A 26,914-nucleotide genomic window follows, 5' to 3' on the forward strand; every position below is an offset into this window, starting at 1 on the left:
CAAAGGAAAACAGTAAAGCATACAAAGCTTTTATTTCCATTGTGGTGGACGGACTACCAAATGGAGGAAGGGAGCGCTGACAAGGACTGGGGATTCTTTTCAGCCCTCACACTTGGCTTTCTTGCAAGCTGGAAGAGAATCATCATCTGCTTCCGATGGCCGAGGTTTCTTCACTGTGGAAATAATTCCAAAAGCAGTTTTTCTAGTTTCTATAAAACAAACAGGCAAACCGTAGTGTTTAAAGTTAAGACATGAGTGAAAAAGAGGTGGTTTAACAAGTCTCACACCCTGTGACTTTGCCTTACAGTATCTGTAAGTGATAAAACCAGAATGAATGGCTATGGATTCTGATGCCATTCACCATTACTACCTTCTCCCCCCAAGGTAGATAAACATCAGTATATTATTTACATCTAATTCCCTTTGAAGGGATTACTCAAGGGTAAAACTGCAGGGTAGGTTCTCCTTAATGGTGCATCCATGGCATCTTCTGTAGTCAGGACCCAAGTCACAGACCTTGGCGTGGAAGACGCTTTATGTATGGTAGAGAAATGAATCGAGACAGCAAGGTCAACAGTCAACTGAATCGCTCCCATGGTGATTATGTGTGCTCACTTCATTTGACAGCACGTACCATATCTGGGTCCCTCACTAGGTCATCAGTGTACCTCTGAAGAATCAATCGTATTGTACAGTCAAGCTCCCAGCAATGCCTGTTATCTAACAGGTGTTCAATAAATACTTGTCGAGTGAATGAAGAAAATCAAGCTCACGTGTTTATGGATCTCTTGTATATTAGTGACAACAGAAAAGAATGGGAATTATGAGATGTTAGGTCAGGCTGGCAGCAGAGTTCGACTTAAATCTACCCAATTTCAGCTCAAAAGATACTACTGGGCCAGGCAGAGATACCTACCTAGTGTTTCTTCCTACCGTACACTGAGATAAGCACATTAGGGGCAAATGTAATAGAAATGGAGGCACCCAGAAGAAGCTGCATCTGCCTGGATGAATCAGGAAAGTATTGTAACAGAAGTAACACTAGGAATACGAGAGAGAGAGAGAGAGAGAGAGAGAGAGAGAGAGGAGAGGATTCCTTTGCAAAAGCATGGAGAGAGAAGTAGGAAGGGCCTAGTATGTTTAAGAGACAATAAGCTGGTGTGAAGGAGGAGTGTGAAAAAAATTAGGGGGAAACAGGGCAGGAGGGAGAGCTTGTGAAGAACTACCATGCCATGAAAACACAGATCCAAATTTAATCCTTATGAAATAAGGAAGGACTAGGGAGGAGAGAGATCCATTAGCACCAAAGAGGCAGAATCAAAATAACTTCATGAACATAAATTTAGTTAAGAATTATTTCTTGTTTGAAGTAATAAAAGTAAAGTTAATTCTAAAGAGTTACGCAAGTTACGCAAGAGAGTTACTTTCTCATTTATCAGGATTAATTTACCAGGTCTACTAGATCTTTGCCAGTTATTTAAAGCATTTTAGTTTATAAAAGGGACAGAACTTCTGTCAAGGTCATTAAAATGCCAACTTCCCCTGTCCCTTCTCTACAACCTCCTTAGAATTGCTCTTCACTGGTTTCTGGAAGCCCAAAGGATCCACCTAATTCTGATTCCCCATAACAAGCCTTCCGGTGTTGAGTGGCAGCTACTACGTGTTCTAAGTCTTCTGTTTTCCAGGAATGCATTCCGGCACTGCTTTTAACACTTTCTCTTATGAGGTTTCCAAGCCCTTTCAGAACATACTGACCATCTTCTAGAAGAAGTGTTCCTGTGTACTGCTGCCCTTCTGACATGTGGTGCTCAGGATGATACACATCAGCTGGGACCTCATCTATGCAGAGGGTAATGAGACTTTGAATCCTCTTGCTTCAGATTCCTTTATTTCTTCTAGTGTAACCTGAAGCCGAATTAGCAATCTTAGGAACCCACCACACCACAATCTAATACTGATCTCAATGTCAACTAAAACCTGGGTAACCATACTGTCTCCTCTAGATGTGTTGATAATTCTGCAGGGACAGCAGGCATACACTGGGACTGTCACACTAGGGTGAAGATGACTGCTACCTTAAAGTCCATAGGGCTTCCTTTAGTTTAGCTTCTAGAAAAGCCGAGCTTTATATATGACCCATGTTGAATAGTTGAGTTTTTTAAAGTCAAAGGCAGAACTTCATATTTTTCCCATTATATGTTCTTATTAGTTTCCCTTTCTTGTTTAATCTATTTTGGAAAACCAATTGTTATCCAAAATCTCAAGGATTCCTTATGTTCATTTAAAACAGACAAAAATAATGGCAGAACAACCAAAGCATGAACCAACTGTTCCCTAATTTCAAGCAAATCTTGATGAAGTCCTAATTAATGTGGCCATTCCCAGAGCTAATGTGATGGAGTCTAGGCCATATAACAATCTCAAACTAAAAATGTTGAAAACTGAAGGAAAATCATCTAATTCATGGTAAGGCAATACAGTACCCAGTTCTCCCAAGTGGAGATGAGATTATTAAAATCTAGACACAACAACACGGGCCTCAGTAACTCACCTATTCATATGCCACATAACCTCATCTACATGTAGCAACCTATTTCTGAAGTTTAAAATTCATCTAGGTGATATCAAGTAAACTGGCTCGTGACCACTACTACTAATGCTAAAAATCACGAAATGAAGATAGGACAGCAGATCAAAGTGTACATTTTTTTCTTTTAATAAAACCTCATTTTCATTCTCCAAAGTCTTGGCATATCAAATACTTGTGGTTTAATTTTTATCATCTGATGAATAGGAGGTTCCGTGGCTTCAAGTAGGGGCATTAAGGTGAGGAGGTAGATATAGGTAAATGAAATGGGAGTAAAGAGTATCTATAGTGAGCACATAGGTGAGCATGTAAACAAAACGTGAGAAAAAGGATCACGAGTTGTAATACGTGTGAAAAATGACTATTTGGGTTTGTTGGTTGGGTTTCGAAAATGCATCCGCTGTTTTGTGTTCCTAATAAATGGCTTAACATCAATTTTTCATGTTTCAGTTCTCTAAAACAGTGATTTTCAGCAGGGAAGCATGCCCCTCCGGAGAGAAGGCAGGGGAGAAAGGGAAACTAGAAGCCTGTCGAACTATAGACAGGGATACACACACACAGAGCTGGAAAGACACATTCCGTCCTTATTTCTGCAACACAGGCTATATTCATTCCACAGACTACACAGAGTAAAGCCCAAAATGAAGGGCAAAAAGCGTTGACAGGTATAGTTAAAACAAGTTGAGCGAAGGCGACCCTGAGGGAACTCTGCAGAGCAGGACGGTAAAAGCAAATATGGCTCTGCTGTCTGATAACAAAGACTGGCTCCTAAAATGCCCATTTGGTGTCTTTATTGGAAGAACCTGCTCACCTCCGTGTAGAAGTGCTGCTCGGCAGTTGGTGGACACGGCAGCCCTGGCATCACTCTCAGACAGCCCGAACAGCAACCCTCTGGTGGGGCCATTAAAGCTTTCAACCCAGCATCAGCCAAAGACGGGAGATGAACAGAAACAGAACTGCCAAGGCCAGCCCAACCTGCTCGCGCCAAGAGACTCTCATTCTACAGCAGCTCTTGGCCTGAACGGAACAGGCATCTGCAAGGAGACCCGCTCTAAGCTTCAAGAGTCCCTCGTTTCCCTTTTTCTACTTCACCCTTGACCCAGAAAACAAAAGGATGAGGTTCTCTCTGGCCTGATGTAACTTGCTTTTGAAGCTATTAATTGGTAACCTTATGGTAAAAGGTTAAAAAAAATCTTGCTAAGCTGCAATAGCACATCAAATTCCAAATTTCCTAAAAGAACATTTCAACAACTTCTAATGCAGAAAAGGATACAAGTTCGCCACATCGTATGGGCCTCTTATTTCTAAAGGCTAAAATAAAATGAAAAAAAAAAAAAAATAGGAGAGAAGTTATTCATAACATTTCAATGATTTCACCTGCAGTTAATTAACAGGATGCTTAAGCATCCAAAAATAAAGAAATCAATTGCATAAATTTCAGTTCTTATAACTTTGATGGTTTTCTTAAGTTGCTAAAAGTTTCTAAAAGAACCTTGAAAGCATTTTAGAATAGCATAAAAACAAAATTTCATATAAACAAAAACTGTAGCCCAAAAGGAATGGGGATACATTTTACTCTTCAGCAATTACAATGAGCAAATGCAGTTCAATATGAAAATACACAATAAAGATTCATTACACGACTATTTTAAATTTTCCTCTGGATTTGTAACTTGAAAAGTGAAAACAAAGTACTCAAAAGCAGACTTACCCTTTCCGCAGCACTAGACAGAATTACATTCTACAGGACAGAAAGTGACCAATATTATTAATCTTAGATAAATGTAAACCAAAAAAAATTGAAATCTTCTAATACAAGTAACCAGTAATCACTTTATAACATTTTAAGGCTCTACAAATACCAACCGCTTTTAAAGATAAGGTGAAAAATCAAAGTCAAAGAATGAAAGAGCTTATCATTAACAGCAGCCTATATATAACAAGAAATAGAATAAGCCTTCCCACCAGATCTTAGAAAAGATTAATTTGTTTAAAAAACTAGTTGAAAAGGTCATATAATCTTAATTCAACTCACTGATGACAAACTAGACCATTCTTTTCACAGTAGGTAAACTGCAAATTCCTTATTGGAAGATAAAGGGTTTCAACACATCTCGCCACCCCACCTCATGTTATTTTCCTTCGGTATTTTTCTTTCCCTTAAAATTTTCAGGGCTCAGTGAGATGAGAGAATTTGTTTCTGGGCCTCAAGAATTTTGTGCTTTAGGGAAAAGGAATTAGTTAAACAATTCTAGTGTATTAATAATAATTAACTGCTAGATTTGAAAAACATCCGAAAATTATGGGACCATACCTTTCCTTTGCAGATCTGCATCAAATTGAGGGCATTGGAAATTGTGTACCTTCTCATTGTGGAATCTTTGATGGCAGGGCTGTAGACAAGTTCAAAGCCCACACCTCGGTCAATTGCCTTCACAGGAAATAAAGAAAATAAACCGTCCCGGATAAAAACACACTGCCCTACTTTATTTTCACTAAGATTCTCCCTCATCTTCCTCCTCAACCCCACCGCCCACCTCCTGCATGTCAAGGTACAGCCTTAAACAAAGGCAGATTTACGCCCGGATGGCACCATCCACAGGAGAAGGTAGGTATGTGGCTCTGTTTGATCAACAGTTCATCTTGGCTGTGGAAAAGCTGACTTTATATTAACAGGAATCATGGGGAGGCTATGGAGAGCAAAGTCCCAGGGCGGGTAGCAAATGCACCATTCCTCCATGAACTATTAAAAGGAAAATGGAGACATGCTCCCTATAGTTAGGGTAAATAAACTATTTGCAAATATAATAAAACCAAAAAAAAGTAATTTGACCCATTAATGAAGAGACAAAGAAATGAAGAGCTGAAAAAAAGCTCCAAGAACAGGGGTGGGAAGACATCTCAGGTAAGTCAATTATTACATACGCTGAATGAAGGAAGTAGTGTGAAGGAAGTGCCAGGCACTGTGCTAAGAGTCTTCTGCATATATTTAACCCTTATGATACCTTTATCAGGCCTTGTGGCACAGACTGCTAACTGCCCCCAGTATCTGTTCTCCCCCACCTTTTTTTTTTTTTTTTCTGGTTCTCTCCTTTTTTCTTTATTTACTAATAGAGTCCCTGAGTTTTGGCTGGGCTCATGGATGCCCAACAAAAAAGATGGAAGAAACCTGGGCTCTTGACGATTTCGCCCAGATCACCAGACAAGCTTGGCCTCCCACGCAAGGAAAAGAAAAGTTCTTTCCAACTTAAGGCATTCTCAATAGATAGGCATCCACAGGTAAGAAAACAGCCTGGAAGGAGTGGAAACAATTGAAACCCACCACTACACTGTTTATCTCTTCTGAGGAGCAAGTCAGTTATCTTCATCCATTCACAACAGATATGTGTTAAGCCAACCACGTGTGGAAATGGTGAGCAAAAGCTAACATGGCTCCTCCCTTTTCCGAGCTTATAGTTTAGTAAGGGGACTATCAAATAATTACACAAAAGCACAAAACTTCCAACTCTGAGAAGTGCGATCAAAGAGAAATTTAGGAGTGGGTGAGGAAGGAATTGAGGCAACAGTAGAGAAAGGAGCATTTTCAGAGGGAGGAGCACATGGAGAGGCTCTGGGTTGGAGGGAGTATGGGAGCACTGGGAGGAGGCTGTGGGCTGGGGAAGACAGAGTGAGGGGGCCCCTATGGTGGGAGTGGAGGCTAAGGAGGATGGGAAGGGCCAACTGTGCAGGTCGTTAGGACTGGGGACAGGACACAGCAGTGGGAAGCATCTGAAGGATGCTACCACGGGCAATGGCAAAGTCACTCGGTTGCAGCGGTGTTCTGAATGAACAAAGGAAGGACAGCAGGCACAAACCAGGCAGTATGGTCCAAGTCTGTGTCTGGCAAATGAATTTCTATCACCCAGAGGATGAGTTGGGGGTGGTGGGCTATGGCCGCTGGAGGTCTACTCCTGAGTGTCCACAGGGAATGGAAAAACCTGTCTTCTTCCAGAACTGGGAGCCCACCTTGATTTAATTCAGGCTCCTACTTTCCTCCCTGAACAGACACTGCCTTTCTCCCATCCCCCAATCTTCTCTTCACTTAACTTGGCCTCCTGCCTTAAGGCTCTGAGATTTTACTTTAGATTTCCTTACATATCTGATATTAGTTAAAATTTACATGCTATTTTCCATACTGCAACCTTCCCCTCTTCCCTTTTCTGACAACTTTTTCCCACTCCTAATCCTTGGGCCTATGTTGTTTATTTCCAGGAATGATGTCTGTTATGACAGTCTTTGTGCCATAGTTAAATATACACCTCATTCCTCCTGCCTGTCTTGTACACTTCTCGAGAGCTGGTGTCATGGTACTGTGTAAAACATGTAACTGTCTTTTATGTAAAAAGCGTTTAATGTATGTATATTCTGAGTACACAGTAGCTTACAGAAAAGAGGTTATGTGATAATGCTGCTCACCAAGGATTATTCATATTAAAAAGAAACAGGGTGAACTTGGCTAATTATTCAACAGAGAAACCAAAACACTTCCTTTAGCCATACTTTCAACTATTACCCCGTTGGCTACTTCTCTTACCAGAACCACTAGTTAGCCAAAGAAGCTGACATTTTTTCTTCATCCTTCTATTTGCTGAACTAAAACACAATGCAGTTGAGTAGAGAAGAGGGGAAATAAAAAGATGTGGACGAAACACACAACTGGGTGATCAGGTCATAAAGTATTCCTAACTGTATCTACAATTTTAGCCCCCACTGGGGATAAGATCAAAATGAAAAACTCCTCTTTTTGGGGATGGGAGGAAGAAAAGTGACAATTATCAGCTTAATTAGTTTCTAAGAAAAAAGTTGCCTTTGCTCTTAGTACATTAATCAAGTTTGCTTTTATTTTTTTTTTTTTGTTTTTTTTCAAGTTCACTTTTAAATAGCTAAAAATCTGATACAGAAATCATACATAGTGTGCTATTGAAGACTGTGAATATTTCCTTCATAATACTACCGTATTTTAAATTTTAGATAGATAAAATACAGACTCATTACCTGGGCCTGCTTCCAAGACCATTCTAATGTAAATTGCCTTACGCTCATCAAATGATTGTTCCTAACAGCCTCTTTTATGAAGAATGACATTGCCTGCCTGATTGGCTTTTGTTCATATCTCTGACCAAGGTTCTGGAATTGGCAGATGATTAGATTTCTTTACTAATGAAAAATAACAGTCATAATGACACTACAAACCAAGGGCAGGTGTGTGATACTTGAATCGAGAAATACTGGTGGTAAAATTCCAAGAACTAAGCAAAGCTTAAGATGACAGGAAGAAAATAGGCAGTTGATTACTAGGACAATATACGGATTCTCTGTTAATTTCATAAAAATTCTTAATTGAATTCAAAAGGATTCAACACCCTTTTGGCGTGTCATTTATTTAAGGCAGGTAGTTTGTTCATATAATTCACAAATGAAAGGAACATAAGAAAGCAGTATAAAGGGGCGCCTGGGTGGCTCAATTGGTTAAGTGTCCAACTTGGGCTCAGGCCATGATTTCATGGTTCATGAGTTCAAGCCCCACATCGGGCTCTCTACCATCAGCGCAGAGCCCACTTCAGAAACTCTGTCTCCCTCTCTCTCTGCCCCTCCCCTGCTCATGCTCTCTCTTTCAAAAATAAATAAACATTAAAAAAAAAAAAAGAAAGAAAGAAGGCAATATAAAGTCTTACTTGTACCTCTGCTCCCATCTGCCCCATCCCCACCTCCCATAATTTCTATTAATTTCTGTGTCTTTTTCCAGAGTGTCTTCATACAAATAAATATGAGCAAATATGAATATATGTAATCTTTCCTCTTACTCAGAAGGTAGCCTACCACATTCTTGTTCTGACTCAAAGGGTTTTCCAGGTCAGCTCATAACTTCTGCACTGTTTTACAGCTGCATAGTATTTCATTTTAGAGGTATGGCATGTAATTAAACAAGCCTCTACTGACAGACGTTGGGTTGTTTCAATATACTTGTAGAATAAACACTAAAGTGGGATTGCTGGGTATTATGGGTTGACAACATACCATAAAAGGTATGTTGAAGTCCTACCCTTCCGTACCTCAGAATGTGACCTTATTTGGAAACAGCGTTGTTGCAGATGTAATTATTGAAGATGAGGTCACTGGCGTCTACTGGATGACTGGTGTCCTTACAAAATGATGACCATAGGGAGAACACACTGTGAGGACAAAGGCGGAGACTGCAGTAACGCAGCTGTAAACCAAGGACTGCCAGAGATTACCAGCAAGCCCCGGAAGCCAGGAAGAGGGAGAAAAGGATTCCCCTACAGGTTTCAGAGGGAGCATGATCCTGATGGCATCTTGATTTCAGACCTCTAGCCTCTAGAAGCTTGAGACAATAAGTTTCTGTTGTTTTAAGCCACCCAGTTTATGGTACTTTGTTATGGCAGCCCCGGAAACTAAGACACAAGGTCAGAACGTAAAGCATTTGGGATTTTGATGGTTGTTGCCTAATTACCCACTTCCCAATAGCGATCGGTCCAATTTACACTTTTCGAAGCAATGCATGAGAATGCCTGCTTTCCCTCAACCTTACGACACAGCGTATCATCAGACCTCTGGGTTTGTGCCAGTTAGGTGATTTGAATGTGAGTTTTTCCTATTCTGATGAATTTAAGTACCTTTCATGTTTGAGAGCCATCTGTATTTCCTTTCCTGTGAAATGTCTTTTTCATTTTCTTAATCCATTTTAGAAAAGGGATTGTTCATCTGGCTTTCTTAGCTTCTTTTCTAGGAGCTCTTTATATATTAGAGAGATTAGCCTTTTGTCTCTGATCTAAGGCCAGTCTGTCATTGGTCTTTTAATTTTCTTTCTGGTTTTTATGCCACACAAAAATTTTTGAGACCGGCAAGTTTGCTAGCACTGGTGGAACATTGGATCGATAAAGCACTCAACACACTTAGGTTCATAATATGTGTGATGAAAAAGAAAGTTTACAGAGCACTCTCACCCAGCTCAAGAATATATGGCATGATTCCTGGAACAATTTCACCGCTTGAGACACTATTTACTGGACAGTTCTCAGTGGGGACTAATGGGACCATGAAGAGAGAAATGTATTACAGTTAAAGGAAGTGCTGAGAGGAAACCATCAGAGAGCAGAACACATACAAGCACCGAAATAACTCCATAGACTGGAAGTCATTGTTGAATGGCAATAACACTGAAAAAAAAAAAAAAAAATCAAAGCGAGGGTAAAAGTATGTACTGCTTAAAAAAAATTCTTCTCAAAAACCTGAATTCCTAAAGATCACATTTTGAACTATGAAATTATTCTATGCTTAACAAAGAGCTCTGCTGTAAAGTAATTTTAAATAGCATTTCCCAGTGGGAAATGATAGCAGATTTAGAATCAGAGCTGAATACAATTCCCAAGTCAACTTTCCTTATCTGCATAACAGAGGTCATCAACATCTACCCACCCTACAGCTACTGGGCTAGAGCAGGTGAGTGCGCCTACACCATAAGTTAATTACAAGTCATCTGATTGTCCAAGAAGAGGAGCTGAATTCAATTTTTTTGAAATCCAACTATCACATGGTAAAGTTGTGGTTCCCATACAAGTTACCCAGGCTCCAGAAGAGGTTTGTAGATTTTAGAGGAAATTACATAATTGATATCATGGTGCCCTAAGCACGTGCTGAAGACAACTGAGGGGTTGTGAGCTGTAAGTTGTACAAATGGAGTGCTCTGGTGTGCTGCTCTAGCCCCTCCTTCATAATCCCAACCGCCTTCTTCTTCTGTCTTTATTGAGGAATAACTGACAAATATAATTGTACATTTTAAAGTATACCATGCAATAATTTGGTACACATACACATTGTGGAATGGTTACCAAGATCCACATAATTTGTACAGCCCTCGCCTGACAGTTAACGTAGTCAATACTTTTTTTTTGGTGAGAATGCTTAAGATTTACTCTCAACAACTTTCAGGTACACAACGCCATTCCTATGAACTGTAGTCACCCAAGTACATTAGATCCTCAGAACTTACTCTTCCTATAACAGAAAATTCACATCCTCCAATCATCCCAGCCTTTTGAGCTGATAACTGTCCCATGGCTTAAAGCCTCTGGGTAAAGGACTAGTGAATAAAATATCTTAATGCTTTTCACCACCACAAAGAAAAGAGTACAAATCCTATCCAAATTAAGATCTGTGCCCCATAGAGTGATCCTTATAAAGCCAACCTATCAACTTCTCATGGCCAAAGACAAGTTTACTCTCAAGTCCAAAGAAGCATGCAAGGACTAAGACTTAAGACTTAACGGTTACCCACATACTACATGTTCCATACTTTCGTGGTGAATGTTATTTCCATATTTTGATGTAAACACGTTGCTCCATATCTAGAATAGCTATTATGAGATACAAATAATACATACACATCCATACAACTCTCATTCCCCCTGAACAATAAGCTAGCTACCTTATTATATGTTTCCAGTTTCCTCTCTCAAATGAAAAATGGGTGGTGAATAAATTAATAGGGACTTTTCTGCCTCCTGACCAATTCACACCACAGCCTACTCCTACACTAGATGAAGACTTAAAATAATCTTGCACAGCCTTTCCTTCCACTCCATCATCTAGTTTTTATTAAACAACATATGTAAAATGTTCACACCAGATTTTTTAAAAAAGCAGACACTATGTTAAATACTGCATATCCCTCTCACTTGTCAAATTTTTACTTTTCAGAATTCTTAAATTGAAGTATATGGGAATTAAGCCAAAAATATCCATCAGTTTTCCTGAACTTACAGATGGAACCGGACAGTGGACTGTCCTAGTGCCACTGTCCCCAGTGCCATCCTCCTCGTGCTGCCCCAGTGCCCCACTTCCCTCCTGGCCTCTGCTTCCTGCCACATACTGACAACCCGCTCAAGACTAATGACGAGCAGGATTTATCCATGTTCCACGAGCTGCACCTTAGGAAGCTAAATTAGACATATATTCATTCCACTGACAAATTTTAGGAAGTATCCAGCATAGGCAAGATATTAGGGTAATTTCAAAAAGGCCCAACCCACAGGTGGTTCTCTCTAGAGGCTCACAATCAGGGTTGAACAGTAGGGCACATTCCAAAGAAACGAAGTGAGGGGCGCCTGAGTGGGTCAGCTGGTTGAGTGTCCGACTCTTGATTTCGGTTCAGGTCGTGATCTCACAGCTCATGAGTTTGAGCCCCGCGTTGGGACTCTCAGCTGGAAACGTGGAGTCTGCTTGGGATTTTCTCTCTCCCTCTCTGCCCCTCCCCCACTTGTGCACACATGCCCTCAAAATAAACTTAAAAAAAAAAAAAAACCAAAAACAAAAAACTGAAAGCCTTTACCAAAACAGCCACTGAGAAGCTTTCCACTGTCATGGGACGTGAGGAACTGTGTGCGGTGCACTGCTTTCCAGACAATAGACCTGGCCTTAGAATCTACCACATGCTACTACGTCCTCCCAACCAAGGACACGGTCGGTAAAACCACACGTGGGTTTACTCAGGCCAAGGCCTCTGGAAAATGGCCTTCCTTGTTCATGAAGACGAAGAGAAAGGTAAACAAGTTGCAAGCTGAATAGCAACTGCCAGTGGCTGCACCTCCTAACTCTAGGGGGTGCTATTTACGTGGAAACTGGACCGGTGGGTTGAGGCTGGTAAAAAGCCTTGGCAAACCTCTAGAGAGACTGGTAACTCTGGAGAGGAACAATACGTGAGGCCAACAAGACTGCCATCACCTTGGGTGCTGTATTAGTCTGTGCCTTTTACCACAGGTAGCTGGGGCGGAGCAGAGATCTCATCTGACGGGGTATCGACCAGACCAGTCCCAACCCTATGACTGAAGAGCTGCACACCTTCTCCATGCTGGCCTTCATTCTACCACGCTTCATAAGCGAGCTGCTCAACAACATAGATCTCCAGCTCCAAAATGTGATGATTTGGGGTTTTCTCTTACTGTCTACTTATTTATCTATAAGTACCAGTAAGAACATGGGAAACAATGATTTGAGCTTAATGAATACTGTATGTTCAGTAGCACTCTCTATTTATCAAAAAAGCCATGGTTTATAGCTTCCCCTTTACATATATGACTTTAAAATTCTGAGTACTTTTCAAGTTTTTTAGTAGCATATTTTTAGGGGTAGAACATAAGCCAACTGAAATTTTTCCACACGGATTCAATTTTTGCACACCACATAGATCAATGTTCTCCTCTCACTGTCTCCCCCTATTCTTGGCATTGAGCCAATTCCTTAGCAGCGGCGACAGCAAAACAAAACCCAACGAAGTTGTGATTCTACGGAGACAAAAGAATAGGGGAGTTATCGATCTTGAAAAAGTGCATACATTTTTAATTTTCCAATTCTGACAGGACTGGGCATGTCATCTGGACTGTCTGCTGAACCCTTTTTCTCCTTCAAGAGTAGTTTTGGAGAATGGGAGCCAGGTTTCGGGGCTGCAATTCTAAAATAACGTCCTAAGCCTCCCGCAGGATCTGGCTGCCCAGCCAAACAGCTGACAGCGTGCTGACCTGCCGGCTATCGATGTGAGCTACTGCCACCTTTACGGTGAGAGAAGACGGACAAGAAGGTGTGACAGACGGAAGATAAATGGCAGGGAAAAACAAGAGAAGCTACGTAGAAAGGGAATGAGAAACCTTCTATCGCAGGGGAAGGAACAAACTTCCCTGCACACATGGCCGCCCTCTTAGGTGATTATAAAAGTAACCCTGGGGCTTTTGTGCGAAACGGCAGGCATCAGTGCAGGTTTTCATTGTGCTTGGACTTTGCCTACGGTGCTTTCCGTGCCCTGCTCCTTCCTGTTCCTACCCGTCCTCGCTCACTGGTGCCTCAGGAACCCTCGATGTATTTTTCCCCCCTACCTCTTCTTTCTCAACTGCCCAGTCCCCTTCATGTTCCACGTTCAGGCTCTAAGTGTCTGTCATTATGGCTATCCTTTTAAGAAATATCCTTCATAAACTCGGGTTTCTAAAGCCTTTTAAAAACATCTCAATAATTTACTGGATAGTTTTTAAGTTCCCTTTCTACCTTTGGTCAGCTTCCAAAAATAAAATCCTCTTTTCTAAACTGCGTTTGCTTTTTCCTTCTAAAGAACACTAGTTCCTTTTGCCCCTTTTCCAGTTTGTTAGTGCAAATTTGTACAGATTCACATGTGGAATGGAAAGTATGACACTTACCACATTAATAGGGGGTCTTTTGAAGTAAAATGGTAGTTTCTCTGTTATAGTTATGCAGACTAAATCCACATCTAAATGTGTACAAGCAACCTGTCAAGAAGAAAAAAAATAGGTAAAGCCAAAGGAAAAACTGGTTCATCTTAAGAAATATGGTTGTACTTGATTTAAAGGAATATAAATAGACGTGGTTCACTCCAGAGGCATCATAATGGTTCTGTGTTGAAATGTGTCTGTCAGTGATTAGCCATTCCTTCACGTTTGGGTGAAAGGTCTAATTGTAATCTAGCTGAAGCAGTGATATGTCCACAGACCATCTCAACAGACGGAGCCTAGAGACCCTCTAACTCCTGGTCTGCTACATAAGGATGGGTTGCTAAGAGAGGCTCAGTTTCTGGAAAGTAACTTCAGATTGTTCCAGAAAAGAAGCAATTAGTTGTTCTGAAATCCAAGGGGGAAAAAAAATAAGCCAAAGGAATATAGGCATGGTCCATTTATTCCACAGATTTATTTTTGTGCCAGGAATTACCCCAGGCCTGTGGCTACCATCAGTCTACTGAGTGGCTAGAGGAACACTAACATGGCCCTACCAACAGCATTCTGTTCAAATTCTAACAGAAATAGTCTACATAAATGGTCCAAGCAGAGCTGTTACAAATCAAATGATACTGAATCCATTTTTCAACTTTTAGTTTCCTTTTCCTTTGTTCTAATTTTTGCTCTTATTTACTGATCAATAGTCAGCATTTACTTCCAAAAGGCTTTAGAAATGGCTTACCAAGAACAAAACCAAACAAGTAGATAAGGAAAACAGGATAAATGGAAAATCAGGGAAGCAAACAAAGCTGGGGAAAGGTTACAAGCATGAGTATAAGGCCAAAACCACTGCTAGAAGATGCAGATCTGACTCTGACTTCACCATGACTTGATTTACGGTGACAGAATTGGCCATTTCATACCGTGTTAAAAATAAGCCTTACTGACAATGTGGTGCATATAGGCTTGATGAACAAATTCAAACTGCCAGGATGGCTATGCTGGCAAACCAACATCAGGGACATGCACGGAGGGGAAGGACAGGGTAAGGAAGAGGGGTAAAGAACATGCAGTAATGTCCCCCATATGACTGGCCTGGCCTTCTACCAGTGACAGGAATGTCACACCTCGCCTTTTTTCTTCAGAATTCCCACTTTGGTCATTCCTACCCCCACAGCAGGGCTTTAGGAAGCAAGCAGTGATCAGAGACTGCTTGGCTTTAGACAGTCATAGTAACTTAGTAAGCCTGGGAAGTAATGCTGTTTTGGCAGAAACATTTGGCTTATAAAGAATCTGCCCCATCCCAAATGCTACAGCTGTCCAACTCATAAAAGACTCATTGAAAATTTGATAAGAATGGATGAAAAGCTCCGAACAGAAGACAAAACAAGTTCAGCTTCTGGTCACCATTTTCAAACTACCAGAATAGCAAAGATCAAAAAGTTCAGTAATCCATTGCTAACAAGGGAATGAATAAACAGGCACTCGCTGGGTCTTTAAATTAGTACGGGGTCTTGAAAAGCATTTTAGCAAAAGGTATCACAATTTTAAACACACATCAGCAATTTCACCTGTAGGAATATATCCTATAGAGACCCTCTAGAAATATATTCTATAGCCATCTGCCCTACAAATGCTCGAGAATACTAATTAGTGCAAGGACAGTCACTGCAATATCAATCACAAAAGACGCAACTAAATATCCCTCTATATTAAATAAATTACAGTCCCTGTAAACAATGGAATATGCTGCGTCCTTCAAGAGAATAAGGTACATCTCTAATTGATATTATGGAACCATATACACTGTTAGATGAAAAAAAAAAAAAAAGCATGGTGTTAAGAAGGGAAGGAGGGAGCGGAAGGAAGGAGTAGGTAAATACCTATTTCTAAGATACACAAAAGCTGTTAGTAGCGGTTGCCTCTGGAGACAAGGGACCGAGAATTTTAGGTAGGAAGAAAGCGTACTTTTCATTGCACACTGCTCTATATTGTTTGAGTTTATTATCATTATTTTTCATTTAAAAACAGATTCACTTTTTCAAAGTCTGTTAAGCATTCTTCCCCACAACAAAGCTAAATTAGGTTACATTTTAACTTATGTATTGCTTTTTCCCCCCTCTTATGTAACAGCAGCTAATTCAAAAATATCTCTTGGGTTGGTGTAAATACGTGTATTATAATAAACGCTCAGTTGCTCCATCTAACACCTCAAATGTAAAATGTCTCAAGCCGAATTCTTTTGTTATTTTTCTATTAATACAACTGTTTAATCGATACATTTCGGTAACTATGAAATAAGAGCTAATTTCACATTATAATGAAATACTTTCCAAATCATTAAAATGGACTAAATTATGTTCAAGAAATATTTGCAATTAAGAACTTCATTATGGTGGTTTTGGCAAGTTGCGTATGAATTCATATCAACTGTTCTTCGCCTTTTTTTTTTTTTTGGCCAAGGACTCCTACAAGGATTTAAGGGGTTTGCACATACCCCCAGATACATTTACCTTTGATTCTATGAAACAAGGGAAACAGGAGGGTAGAGATTCAGTCTTCCCCAAATCCCCTTCACGGGTGTCAGTTTAATACATGGTGGTACTTTATGATAAGTAACATGCAAGAGAGAGCCAGACTTACCCAGGGAAAAGAGAGATGTCCATAAACAGTACCTCCCAATCTAAAGTGTGTGTGTGTGCATACATATATGTACGTATATATGTAAATATATATATACAAACTCCATTTATTTAAAATGGAGATTACCAGGCCTTCCTCCCAGTAATAAAGTCAGTAAGTAGGGCCTAATAACCTGCATCTTACAAACACCCCTACCAATTCTGAAGCTGGTGGAGTCAGGCTACAGCTGAAGCAGCACTGCCTCACAAGGTACCCTGTCTCCTCAAGGGCCTCAGGTGTTGGGAGCAGACTCTGCAACACAGCTCTTCAAAGGGTAAGGCACGGATTTTGGAAGGAAGAACTAAACAGAACTTCTATTTCCATTTACTTTTAATTCATTCTCTTAAAATCTGTTTTGTGTGTGTATATTCTTTCGTAAATCACACTGATATAATGGAACATACAAACAATTTATACGAAAATAAACATACATGTACTGGGGATGAAGGTTCAGCATGTTTTTAAATCAATAGGGAGACCCCTTTGGCGACCACTGCACTAAATAACTTGAATTCTCCTCGCCTCTCCTCCAGTTACTTTAAATCTCAAATGGGAATAACGAACTCAAAAGTTCCTGAAGCTTCTGTATAACACTGTCTGCCAAATTCCACTGCCATCTCCCATCCCAAGAAGCCTTGGCTAATGGACTCCCCTCACAATCTTTCATCTCCGCCTTTATCCCCTGGGGTAACTATGGAGAGGGAGGGTTTATCCATGAGACATCTTCCAGACACTCAGAATGGAAAATCATATGTTATTTCCCATGGAAACAATGCTATTTAAGGTGGTTAGGTTTTAAACTACTAATTGTTAACATATGTGTGTGTGTTTGCTTTTATGACTCATTTTAGAGACCTCAGTTTTAGAACATTACGTCTACAAGGACGCTTGTTTAAATTCTAGATAATCAACTTAAAAACCAAACAAATAAAATCCCTTATAGAATACAACCTGTTAAGGAACAAACTGCTTGCATCTGACCCAATTCCAGACCGTGATATACCTACGTTATGATTAAAAGAAAAATGTCTTTTTTAAATTGATTTTCTGTGGAAAACGGGGAGAGTGCTAACTTCAACTGTGTCTTAATGAATGGGTAAGATCTGGACAGAGAAGAGGAAGATGTTCCAATTTCAAAAACTGTCACCATGTCACTTTCTGAGTATATCTGTATAGTCAATTCCAAATATCTTGCATGTTATTTATAGCTTTAATCATCTCCCAGAGTATTTCTGACAGTTCTACCCACCATATAAAGCATGTGTTCATGCTTTTGAAGTCACACTTTTGAATAATCTGAGAAGAACAAGGATAGCTGAACCTTGGATGTGAGGGTTAGGGGCGCCAACCCCCCACTTCTGACTCTTTAAAAACTTAACTACGAATAGCCTACTATTGACTAGAAGCATTACTGATTACATCAAGGCCCGATTAACAGGTTCGTATGTTTTATGTATTAGATACACTATTCTCATAGCAAAGCTAGACCAAAAAAAAAAAAAAAAAAAATTAAGAAAATCATAAGGAAAATACATTTACTTGTACATTTATTCAATGTATTTATTGAAATTACATTGTACATTTATTGAATGTATTTATTGAATTACATTGTACATTTATTCAATGTATTTATTGAAAAAACTGCATAAAAGTGGACCCGTGCAGTTCAAGTCCATGTTGTTCAAGGATCAACTGTCGTAAGATAAAATGGCTATATGAAATTTTAATGTACTCTAAAACCTAAAGTCCTGGCTTTACCACATACTACCTGAGATTAATAGCAAATCATTTAGCCTCTCAATTTTCTCTTCTAAAAAATGATGATAATAAAATATATCTGTCCAGTTTACTCCCGGGATTGTTGTGTTAAAGATAATACATAGAAGTCTTTGGAAGTATATATAAGTGTATGTCTTTTTTAAGTGTTTTGTTTGTTTCTCCAATCACCAGTAAATGGCTATGGAAATGAAAACTGTGTGCTTCAGAATCAATTCAACAAACAAATGGACAACACAAAATGAGGTACACAGCCAACTTTCAGTCTACATTATAACTAAGTTGCTGTCACTTAATAACAAAACTAAGTTGCTATTTAAAGAAGCTCCACACACCCATGCCTCCTCCTTAGGGTTTCAACACTGAATGAGAGTCTCCTGTGGAATCTGAAAAAAAAGATACTCAAGCCCAAGACCTACTACATCAGAATCCTGGGTAGTGGGAGATCTGACTTTCCTGATTTTTAAAAATTCCACAAGGGCCTCTTGAAAACAGAACCACTTGATCCAACTCATCTTTTCCTGAAACAAAATTCTTGAGAATTACTATAATTGGGTATTTTACGAAGGGAATTGTCAAGAATTTTTTTAAAAAGGCATTCAAAGATAATTTGTGCTGTTTCATTCATTTGTGCTAATTCATTTTGTGTGAATTAATATGAATAATTAAGAATTGATAGTTGCCTTAAAAACTAAATGTAATCACACATCAGCCTCCCTAGTCAACAGCTCCATCTACTGGATAAACTTAAAGGAAAACTTCCTATAATTTTAGAACAGACTTTGCTTAAAAATTAACCATGCTATAAAATTAAAACATCAAATACCAGTACATTTTTTTCCCTACAATATCCGTTGGGTGGATATAGGTTTGGTAGATGGCTATTTTCTTGCATCTAGATGAAGACAACATTCAGAACTTTCTGCTGTACCTATTACACAGAGTGAAACATATTCCTGGAAAAAAAAATTACAGTTGGATTTTTTTCTTTCCTGTAATCACTTAAAATGCCCAGTGTGGAAAAAAAATAAAATAAAATGTAAAACAAAACAAAATAAAATACTCAATGTATTTGGTCTCAATTTGACTAAATGACCAGACATGTTTAACAACCTTTCCTCCTGAGAAGTCATGGAAATGGCAATTTTATTTTATTTTTTTTTATTTTTATTTTTTTTTAATTTATTTTTGGGACAGAGAGAGACAGAGCATGAACGGGGGAGGGGCAGAGAGAGAGGGAGACACAGAATCGGAAACAGGCTCCAGGCTCCGAGCCATCAGCCCAGAGCCTGACGCGGGGCTCGAACTCACGGACCGCGAGATCGTGACCTGGTTGAAGCCGGACGCTTAACCGACTGCGCCACCCAGGCGCCCCGGAAATGGCAATTTTAAAAGTACAAAGGGAATTAAATTCATAAAGGCTCTCAGAACAGGAAGGGTAATAGTAGGAGCAGATGGCTGATGCTGAAGGATTTCAAAGACTAAAGGCTGACTAATCGTGCTGGCATATGGACCACACCTCAGAACATGCAAAGGAGAAAGCTAACAACAGGGAGGAGATCTTTTATGCCATAGTAGAACTTTGCACCTTTCTCTCCTCACAGGCAGCAGTGAGCAGCATGGAGGGCAGAAACTGAAGTGATTTCTGAGCTAGAAAGAGACGGACCAATATTTACCTAAGGGCAGTTTCAAATGGATGAACGAGTAAGTGAATGAAGCAGAGAAAAAGAAACAGAAAAACACCCAGAGGGACTCTTTCAATCTGAGCCCATAAAATATCCAGCAAGATGAATAAAACAAAACAAAAAACCACATGCCACCTAAGCACCCTCTCATGAAATTCCAGAATTCCAAGTGTAAATGAAAAATCTTAAGTTTCCAGACGGAGTGAAACAGGGCACCTGCAAAAGCACAACATCAGACTTCTTACGTAAAATAACAAATCCTATTTTCTTTCACTAACTGTTACTTACATGAAATAGTTTTTCTGTCTTTGGAAAAACAGCAACGATATCATACAGCCGGACCCTTGAAGACGTTGCTCTCTGGCAATACAAAAAGAATGTTATTGTACAATAACGATGAGCACACACATGGAATTCTGACTCAGGGCCTAACTGCACTTACATTTCAATCATGCAATACTTCTTATATGCCATTTCTGCTTTGGTTTGCATGCTGACAGAAAAGACTGCCTAAGCACATGAGATTTTAGATCCCACCAATTATTCTCCTTCCTACATTGTTACACTGTGACTGGGTACCAAACCGTGCTTGAGATAGAAGAATCAAATTGGATAGCTCTTGCTCCTACAAGGGAGTGGAGGAGCCTGCCAGACAGTGAGCATCTCCTGTGTGCAGGGCACGAGGGATACAAAATCATTTAAGGTGTACCTCTGCTCTCGATGAACTCACCATTTTTTTGTGAGACAAGAAATACATGTACTAAGTATGATACCGTCAGGTTCACAATGAGAATACTCTTAACTAGAAATTGAAATGCTAGATGTGCAAGAATATACCTGACAGTCCTAGGACAGAAAGGGAAGAACACTGGGGCGCCTGGGCGGCCCAGTCGGTTAAGCGTCCGACTTCGGCTCAGGTCATGATCTCGCGGTTTGTGATTTCGAGCCCTGCATCGGGCTCTGTGCTGACAGCCTAGAGCCTGCTTCAGATTCTGTCTCCCCCTCTCTCTGTCCCTCCCATGCTCATGTTCTGTCTCTCTCTGCCTCTCAATAATAAATAAACATTTAAAAAAAATTTTTTAAAAAGGGAGGAATGTATCAGTTAGAGTTACTGCTTCAAAACGAAAATCCCCAACTTAAGCTGTATGTGTGTGTATATGAAAAGGCTGGAAATCCACGCAGCTGACCCCTAAAGACGCGTTTGCACTGCACAGGTCCACTTACACATGGATTTTTTTTTCTTGATAACATTTTCTTTCCTCTGGCTTATTTTACTCTAAGAATATGGCATATGATACATATAACATACAAAATGTGTGTGAACTGTTTATGTTATCAGTCAAAACTCATACACGGATTTTTAACTGCGTGGGGTAGGGGTGGGGTGTCAGTGCCCCCAACCTCAGTGTTGTTCAAGGGCCAACTGTATACTCAAACGGTCTCTGAATGATGGGATAATATGTGATATTTATTCTTTGCCTGTTTGCACCTTTAAAATGTTTACTTCTTACTTTGTAAAAAGAAAAGGCATTCTAAAAATCAGAAGACGAAAGGGGAGGGGTGAAGAGAAGCTGAAGCAGACAGGAAAAGCTGCTGGGAAAACCCATGCTAACACAGGGCAGCTCCTGGTCTTAGGAAAGTCCAGATCTAGGATTCTTTGACCTCTACTTGGCCTCTCCCAATTGGAAACGGGACAAAAAGGGGCCACCAGGATATTATGGTAACAAGAAAAAAAATGAACGTGTTTGTGACCCACCAAAAGTCAGCTCCTTTACACCTACCTGGGCCTAGAGAACCAGAACCCTGCCTTGCAGCTGTATAAAATCCCCAAGTTTGGCTTTCCACAATTTCTTTAGCAATACTAATCATTATAAAGGAGGCCAGCCTTTCCCTGATGACTCCTTTTCTATGGCAAAGGAGTCTGTTCCAGCTCCCGATAAAACTCAGTTTCTCAGGGATCTTTCTCTCTCCTTCGTGAGATTCTTCCCATTCGCAGGAGTACTTCCCTCTCCCACCTGACTAACCCAGACAGCAGGTTCTCATCCAAACTTCCCTGTGCCTTCTGTTCCCCTGTGGAGTCACTTTCTCGAGCAAAGTCAGCATCACACGCCATCTGCACTTCCTCACATCCCTACCATTTCCATGGAGATGGTTTTTGCTAAGGCAACCAAGGAGTTCCTTGGCAATAAATCCAAGACATGTTTTAGCCTTTCTCCTGCTGGACTGCTTGGGCCCACTGATGCTGCCCACCCTTCCTCACTTTGCTCACTGTCTTCCTATTTCTTACAGTCCCTCCTCAGTCTCCAATCCTAGCTCCTCCTCCTCTGCTCTACCACTAAATGCTAAAGTTCCTCAGGCTCTGTCCTAGAACTTCTCTTTATATACATTGCACTTGGACCAGGGATTCTCATCCATTGCCATCACTTCATTTGTTCTCTACAGGGTGACCACTTCCAAATCAGTATCTTTCATCAGACCACTCTTCTGAAGGCTACACCCCTTTTTCCAACTGCGCATTTGACCTTCACAATGATGTTCCAAACATGATGCCCTCACAGCTGCTCTTTATACATCCCTTCTCAGGAAAGGGTACCGCCATCTACCTAGGAGGGTGCTTAGGCCATGACTGGGGAGTCATTATTCTATATCCAATCAACCATCAAATCCTGTCAACCACCCCCCACCCCATCACTCTGTCCAGTCAACCATCAAATCCTGTCAATTACCCCCCACCCCATCACTCTGTATCCAGTCAATCATCAAATCTGTCAATCACCCCCCACCCCATCATTTTGTATCCAATCAGTCATAAAATTCTGTCAACCCCCCCCCCCCCATGACCACCTCACCAAACCTCTCAAATCCACTCAACCCCTCTGATCCATTCCTAATAATGCAAACATCATAATTTCACTTCCTCAGTTAAAACCTTCAAGGGCTTCCAACTGCTCACCCTCACCTACCTCCCTAACCTCATCTCAGCTTAACCAGCTCACTAGGCTCAGCCCTACTGGTATTGTTTCATTTCCCAGAACACACCATGTTTTCCTTGGATCCAGGACCTGTACATAATCCATCCTGTGTGGGAACACTCTCTCTTCTGCTCAGTACTATGTAACACTTACTGGTTCTTCTGGCCCCAGTTGGAGTATGAACTTCGTTAGGTTGGCTCCCCCATTACACACTCCCAGAGCATCCTTTAGTTACTGCCTCCACCTTTTTTAAATATTCCTCACATTTTAAATTATTTGTTTAGTGCCTGTCTTGCCCATTAAACTATACTTCCTAAGTTCAATAACTGTGTATTATTCACAGCAATATCCCCAGCACCCACCTTAGGTCTCATTCATGTAAATTCAGCGAATAGCAGTTGTCAAAGGATTCTTTAATTACGGTATCCCTATATATGTGCCAAGAGTAGAAGAGATTGTTATGCTATGTGGATTCTGAGGACAGGGAGAACAGGCAGGTGTCATGCCCGGGGGCAGGGAATGTCAGAAGGGGGTGAGATGAAAACACTGTTACAACACTGTTCAACCAATACAACTTACAGGATCAAAAAGAAGCAAAATTAACTTACCAAAACATTGCAGTGAGATGGATCCGAAACGATAATTGTCAGTCTAGTTAAAACTTTAATCGGTCTTGATTTTCCCTATAATCAAAAACATTCTATCAAAAAAATCTCAAAATACAAATGAATGATTTTCCATTTTGGAAAATGGCCATTAAAAGGCACTAGCAATAGGGGCGCCTGGGTGGCTCAGTCGGTTGAGCGTCCAACTTCAGCTCAGGTCACAATCTCGCGGTCTGTGAGTTCGAGCCCCGCGTCGGGCTCTGGGCTGATGGCTCAGAGCCTGGAGCCTGCTTTCCATTCTGTGTCTCCCTCTCTCTCTGCCCCGCCCCCGTTCATGCTCTGTCTCTCTCTGTCTCAAAAATAAATAAACGTTTAAAAAAAAATTTTTTTTAAATAAATAAATAAAAGGCACTAGCAATAAAGGGTAGGAACGATCAGTAAAACCTATTCTTCCTTCTCAAGGAATTTATAATATAATAAGTGAAATAAAGACATACATATGTTAAACTACACAATGAGATTCTTTAAAGGTTATAGGACTTCAGGAAAAAAGACCATTAAGGAAGTATTGACTCGATAGTATTGACTTGATTCCTTCATGAAAGGGCTGAGTCTTGAAGGAAAAGTAAGGCAGGTAGGAAGGAACAAAGCAGGTTAGAGAACCCTACATAAAACTGGGCATGTCTGAATAGGTATTATACTTCTTAAGCAACAAAATACCCACCTGTACAATTGGCAAAGTTGTAAAGAGTTCAGACACAGCTATTGGTTTTTCAATTTCCTACAACAAATGATAAACAGTTACCCTAGATTTTACATGTGAATGGAATGAAGCATAATAGAAAACTTATAAGGGCTTTTCAGAAAAGTTCATTTCTGGCATCCAGAAACACTAAATATATTTTTTGTTTTGTTTTGTTTTGTTTTGAAAGGAAGAAAGCTGATAAGCAGAGAAGCAGCTGAGAACATCAATGGATAAAAGGGATGAAAAATCGTTTTTAGACTGGAATAATCTATAAGGTACAGCTGTTGGCCTAAAGAGAAACATACATATTTACTAGCATGTTTAAGAAGGAAATCAATTAGTAACGAGTCCAAGTCAGTAAAATAAAAAGGACTAAATACTGTGATTACCATTCAGTCAATAACAATATACTTTTAAAAGTTATTGCAAGTTATTTAATTAACATCAACTCAACTTCAAGAATCCTTCCATCTGCCCTGGTACTTGACAGAAAACTCTGCATCTCCCCCACTGTTAACATACAAAATAAGATAGTGCCAAAGAGCTTGCATTTAAGAAATATGCTCATCTGTAGCTTCTATATTACCAATATAAACAAAAACAATTGTAAAAGCTGATTATTATTAACTTCAGAAAATGTTCTTTACCTACCTGTTTCTTTTCCTTAAATTCAACAACATGATTGATGGCAACAACTGAATAGCCCACTGAAAAGAAAAACTGAACATTCTTGTTAAATGTAACAACCTCTTTCCTGTACACATAGGCTCAGCCTGACTCAGGTCAAGATTACGGGTCAAGAGGGACCATGTGAGCTCTGGCTTCAGACTGCCTTCTTCCAAATCTAAGCATTACCACTTACAAGTTACTCAACCTCGAGTTTCAGGTTCCTCAACTATCAAATGGTGCTAACAACAGAACTTCTCTTACACGGCTGTCATGAAAATTAAGATAATAAGCAGAGATGTTTTAGAGCAGGTGCAGGCACAGAGGCAGGGCTCTGTTTGACCACTGTGGTGTATTATTAGCGTGACAGCTTTTTTCTCGCTCATTTCTTTTGCTTTTTACCCTTAGTACTTCCTGCAGAGGCCCTTTTTCTAGGGAGAAATGGAATAACAACTCCCTCACGCCACTGCTCACTTCCCCTTTCCAGCTATCCACCATCAATAGATTGGGAACTCTGTGAGGGCAGGGCCTGCCTTTATCAGCCTCAATGCGGCACCGTTATGGACATTCAGACAACCAAAAATACGTCTAAATCATGACTCCTATCTTCAAGTTATTTAAACACCAATGGGGATGACAGGATACTAATATTAAAAGATAATGCTTATTAATGCCAAAAGAGGGGTTCTCCCTCTCATCAGATTTGGTCCGATTCCCTTCCTTCCTTCCCCTCTCAAATAGTTATTGAGCATCCAGTATTTGACAGGCTCTGCAGAACCTCTTTATTTTTAAACCTCTCTATCCTCACACTTTACAGTGGAAGGAAGAAGGCAGCAGTCACTGTCATTAACTCCAATAATTAAAACAGGATCTTATCTCTCAGGGCTTCTGCTTCCCTTGGATTCAAATATGAGTAACATTCTAACACGCTGGCCATGCTGCTTCCCTCCCTAGTACGACCCCACCACCCTCCCCTTTTTAATAACAGTATTCCAACAATGTCACCCTCAGGTCCCTGCCCCCTTCTCTGAATCTCCACAGCATTCCCCATCAGTGCACCCGTTTCCCAAATTGCTGCGATACTGCCGTGAGGCAGGAGGGGGGGGGGGGGGGGGATACTAAAAGTACAAGCTAAGCATTATGTATATACTCGGAAGCCCTGGCTTCTTCCATCCATCAGCCGTGGGGCTCTACACAAATCTCCCATCCTCTCAGAGCCTCAGTGTTCCTCAATGTGCAGGAGAGAAGGAGCTAGACTGGATAAAAGCTCCCAAGTGCCTTCGAGTTTCCCGCGCCCGGGATCAGAGCAACACCGCGGGGGCATCAGCTTCCAGGGACATCCCAGAGATCCCAGGAGACCTGGACGAGGACAGGCCGCGGGCTCCTCCTGATTGGGGCCGATGGTCTGAGGGGCAGCGAGGCTGGGCAGGCACCGCCGCCCGCGCCTGGGAGACTCACGGTGAGCGGCGTTCTCCACCAGCCCGCGCAGCGCCTTCAAGTCGGAACCCGCTCTCAGGTCCAAATCCGCGAACACCGCCATGCTGAAGTCACATGAGCGCCGCGCGCCCGTTAGCGCAGTCGCGGGGCCCGCCCCCTCTGGCATCCTGGGAATTGTAGTTGACCTGCACAGTCCGCCCCTCCCTCCTCCTAAGTAGTCACTTCAAGGTTATACCGCGCTTGCCTCGCCTTCAAGTACCAACAAAAGTTAGTGTGTCCGAATCAGCAACCTCGCTCCAATCCTTTGCCTCCTTCTGAATGAAAATGTTTGGTTCCCCCCCGGAGGGGTTCACAACTCCCACCATTCCTCCTAGAAAATACTGTAGAAAGTGATTCTTTCGAAATGCACGCTTACAACGTTTATTGAGCGCCTGCCACGAACCAGACCCTTTTGCCAAGAGCTAGAAGCGGTTTCGAAACACTCGT

General features: G+C 40.8%; 1 protein-coding gene across 2 annotated transcripts; it reads right to left on the reverse strand.

Annotated features, from left to right (window-relative positions):
• RPP30 (ribonuclease P/MRP subunit p30) lies at positions 1-26,578 on the reverse strand. 2 transcript variants are annotated; one of them, XM_060642055.3, is made up of 11 exons: positions 26,450-26,578; positions 24,977-25,032; positions 24,305-24,361; positions 23,584-23,658; positions 20,292-20,363; positions 13,828-13,917; positions 4,902-5,018; positions 4,299-4,328; positions 3,861-3,898; positions 3,399-3,478; positions 1-173 (listed from the first exon to the last, which is right to left on the reverse strand). In XM_060642055.3, exons 1-11 carry the CDS (start codon positions 26,529-26,531, stop codon positions 100-102), a joined length of 771 nt encoding a protein of 256 aa, XP_060498038.3. In that variant the 5' UTR covers positions 26,532-26,578; the 3' UTR covers positions 1-99. The 2 variants fall into 2 exon arrangements, with proteins under 2 accessions (XP_060498038.3, XP_060498037.2); XM_060642054.3 differs by having other exon boundaries at positions 1-209.
• Positions 26,579-26,914: the final 336 nt, after the last annotated feature.

Source organism: Panthera onca, chromosome D2 (assembly GCF_046562875.1).
Source record: "Panthera onca isolate mPanOnc1 chromosome D2, mPanOnc1 haplotype 2, whole genome shotgun sequence".
NCBI classification, from domain to species: Eukaryota; Metazoa; Chordata; class Mammalia; order Carnivora; family Felidae; genus Panthera; species Panthera onca.

Bases quoted from the DNA above. Each gene is read 5' to 3' on its own strand.
- RPP30 (XM_060642054.3), bottom strand. From the start codon at position 26,531: ATGGCGGTGTTCGCGGATTTGGACCTGAGAGCGGGTTCCGACTTGAAG. The intron at 24,362-24,976 runs GTAGGTAAAGAA...CATTTGTTGTAG, and splicing joins AATTTAAGGAAAAGAAACAG to GAAATTGAAAAACCAATAGC. The intron at 3,899-4,298 runs GTAAGTCTGCTT...ATTTTATTTTAG, and splicing joins TGTCTAGTGCTGCGGAAAGG to CCTTTAGAAATAAGAGGCCC.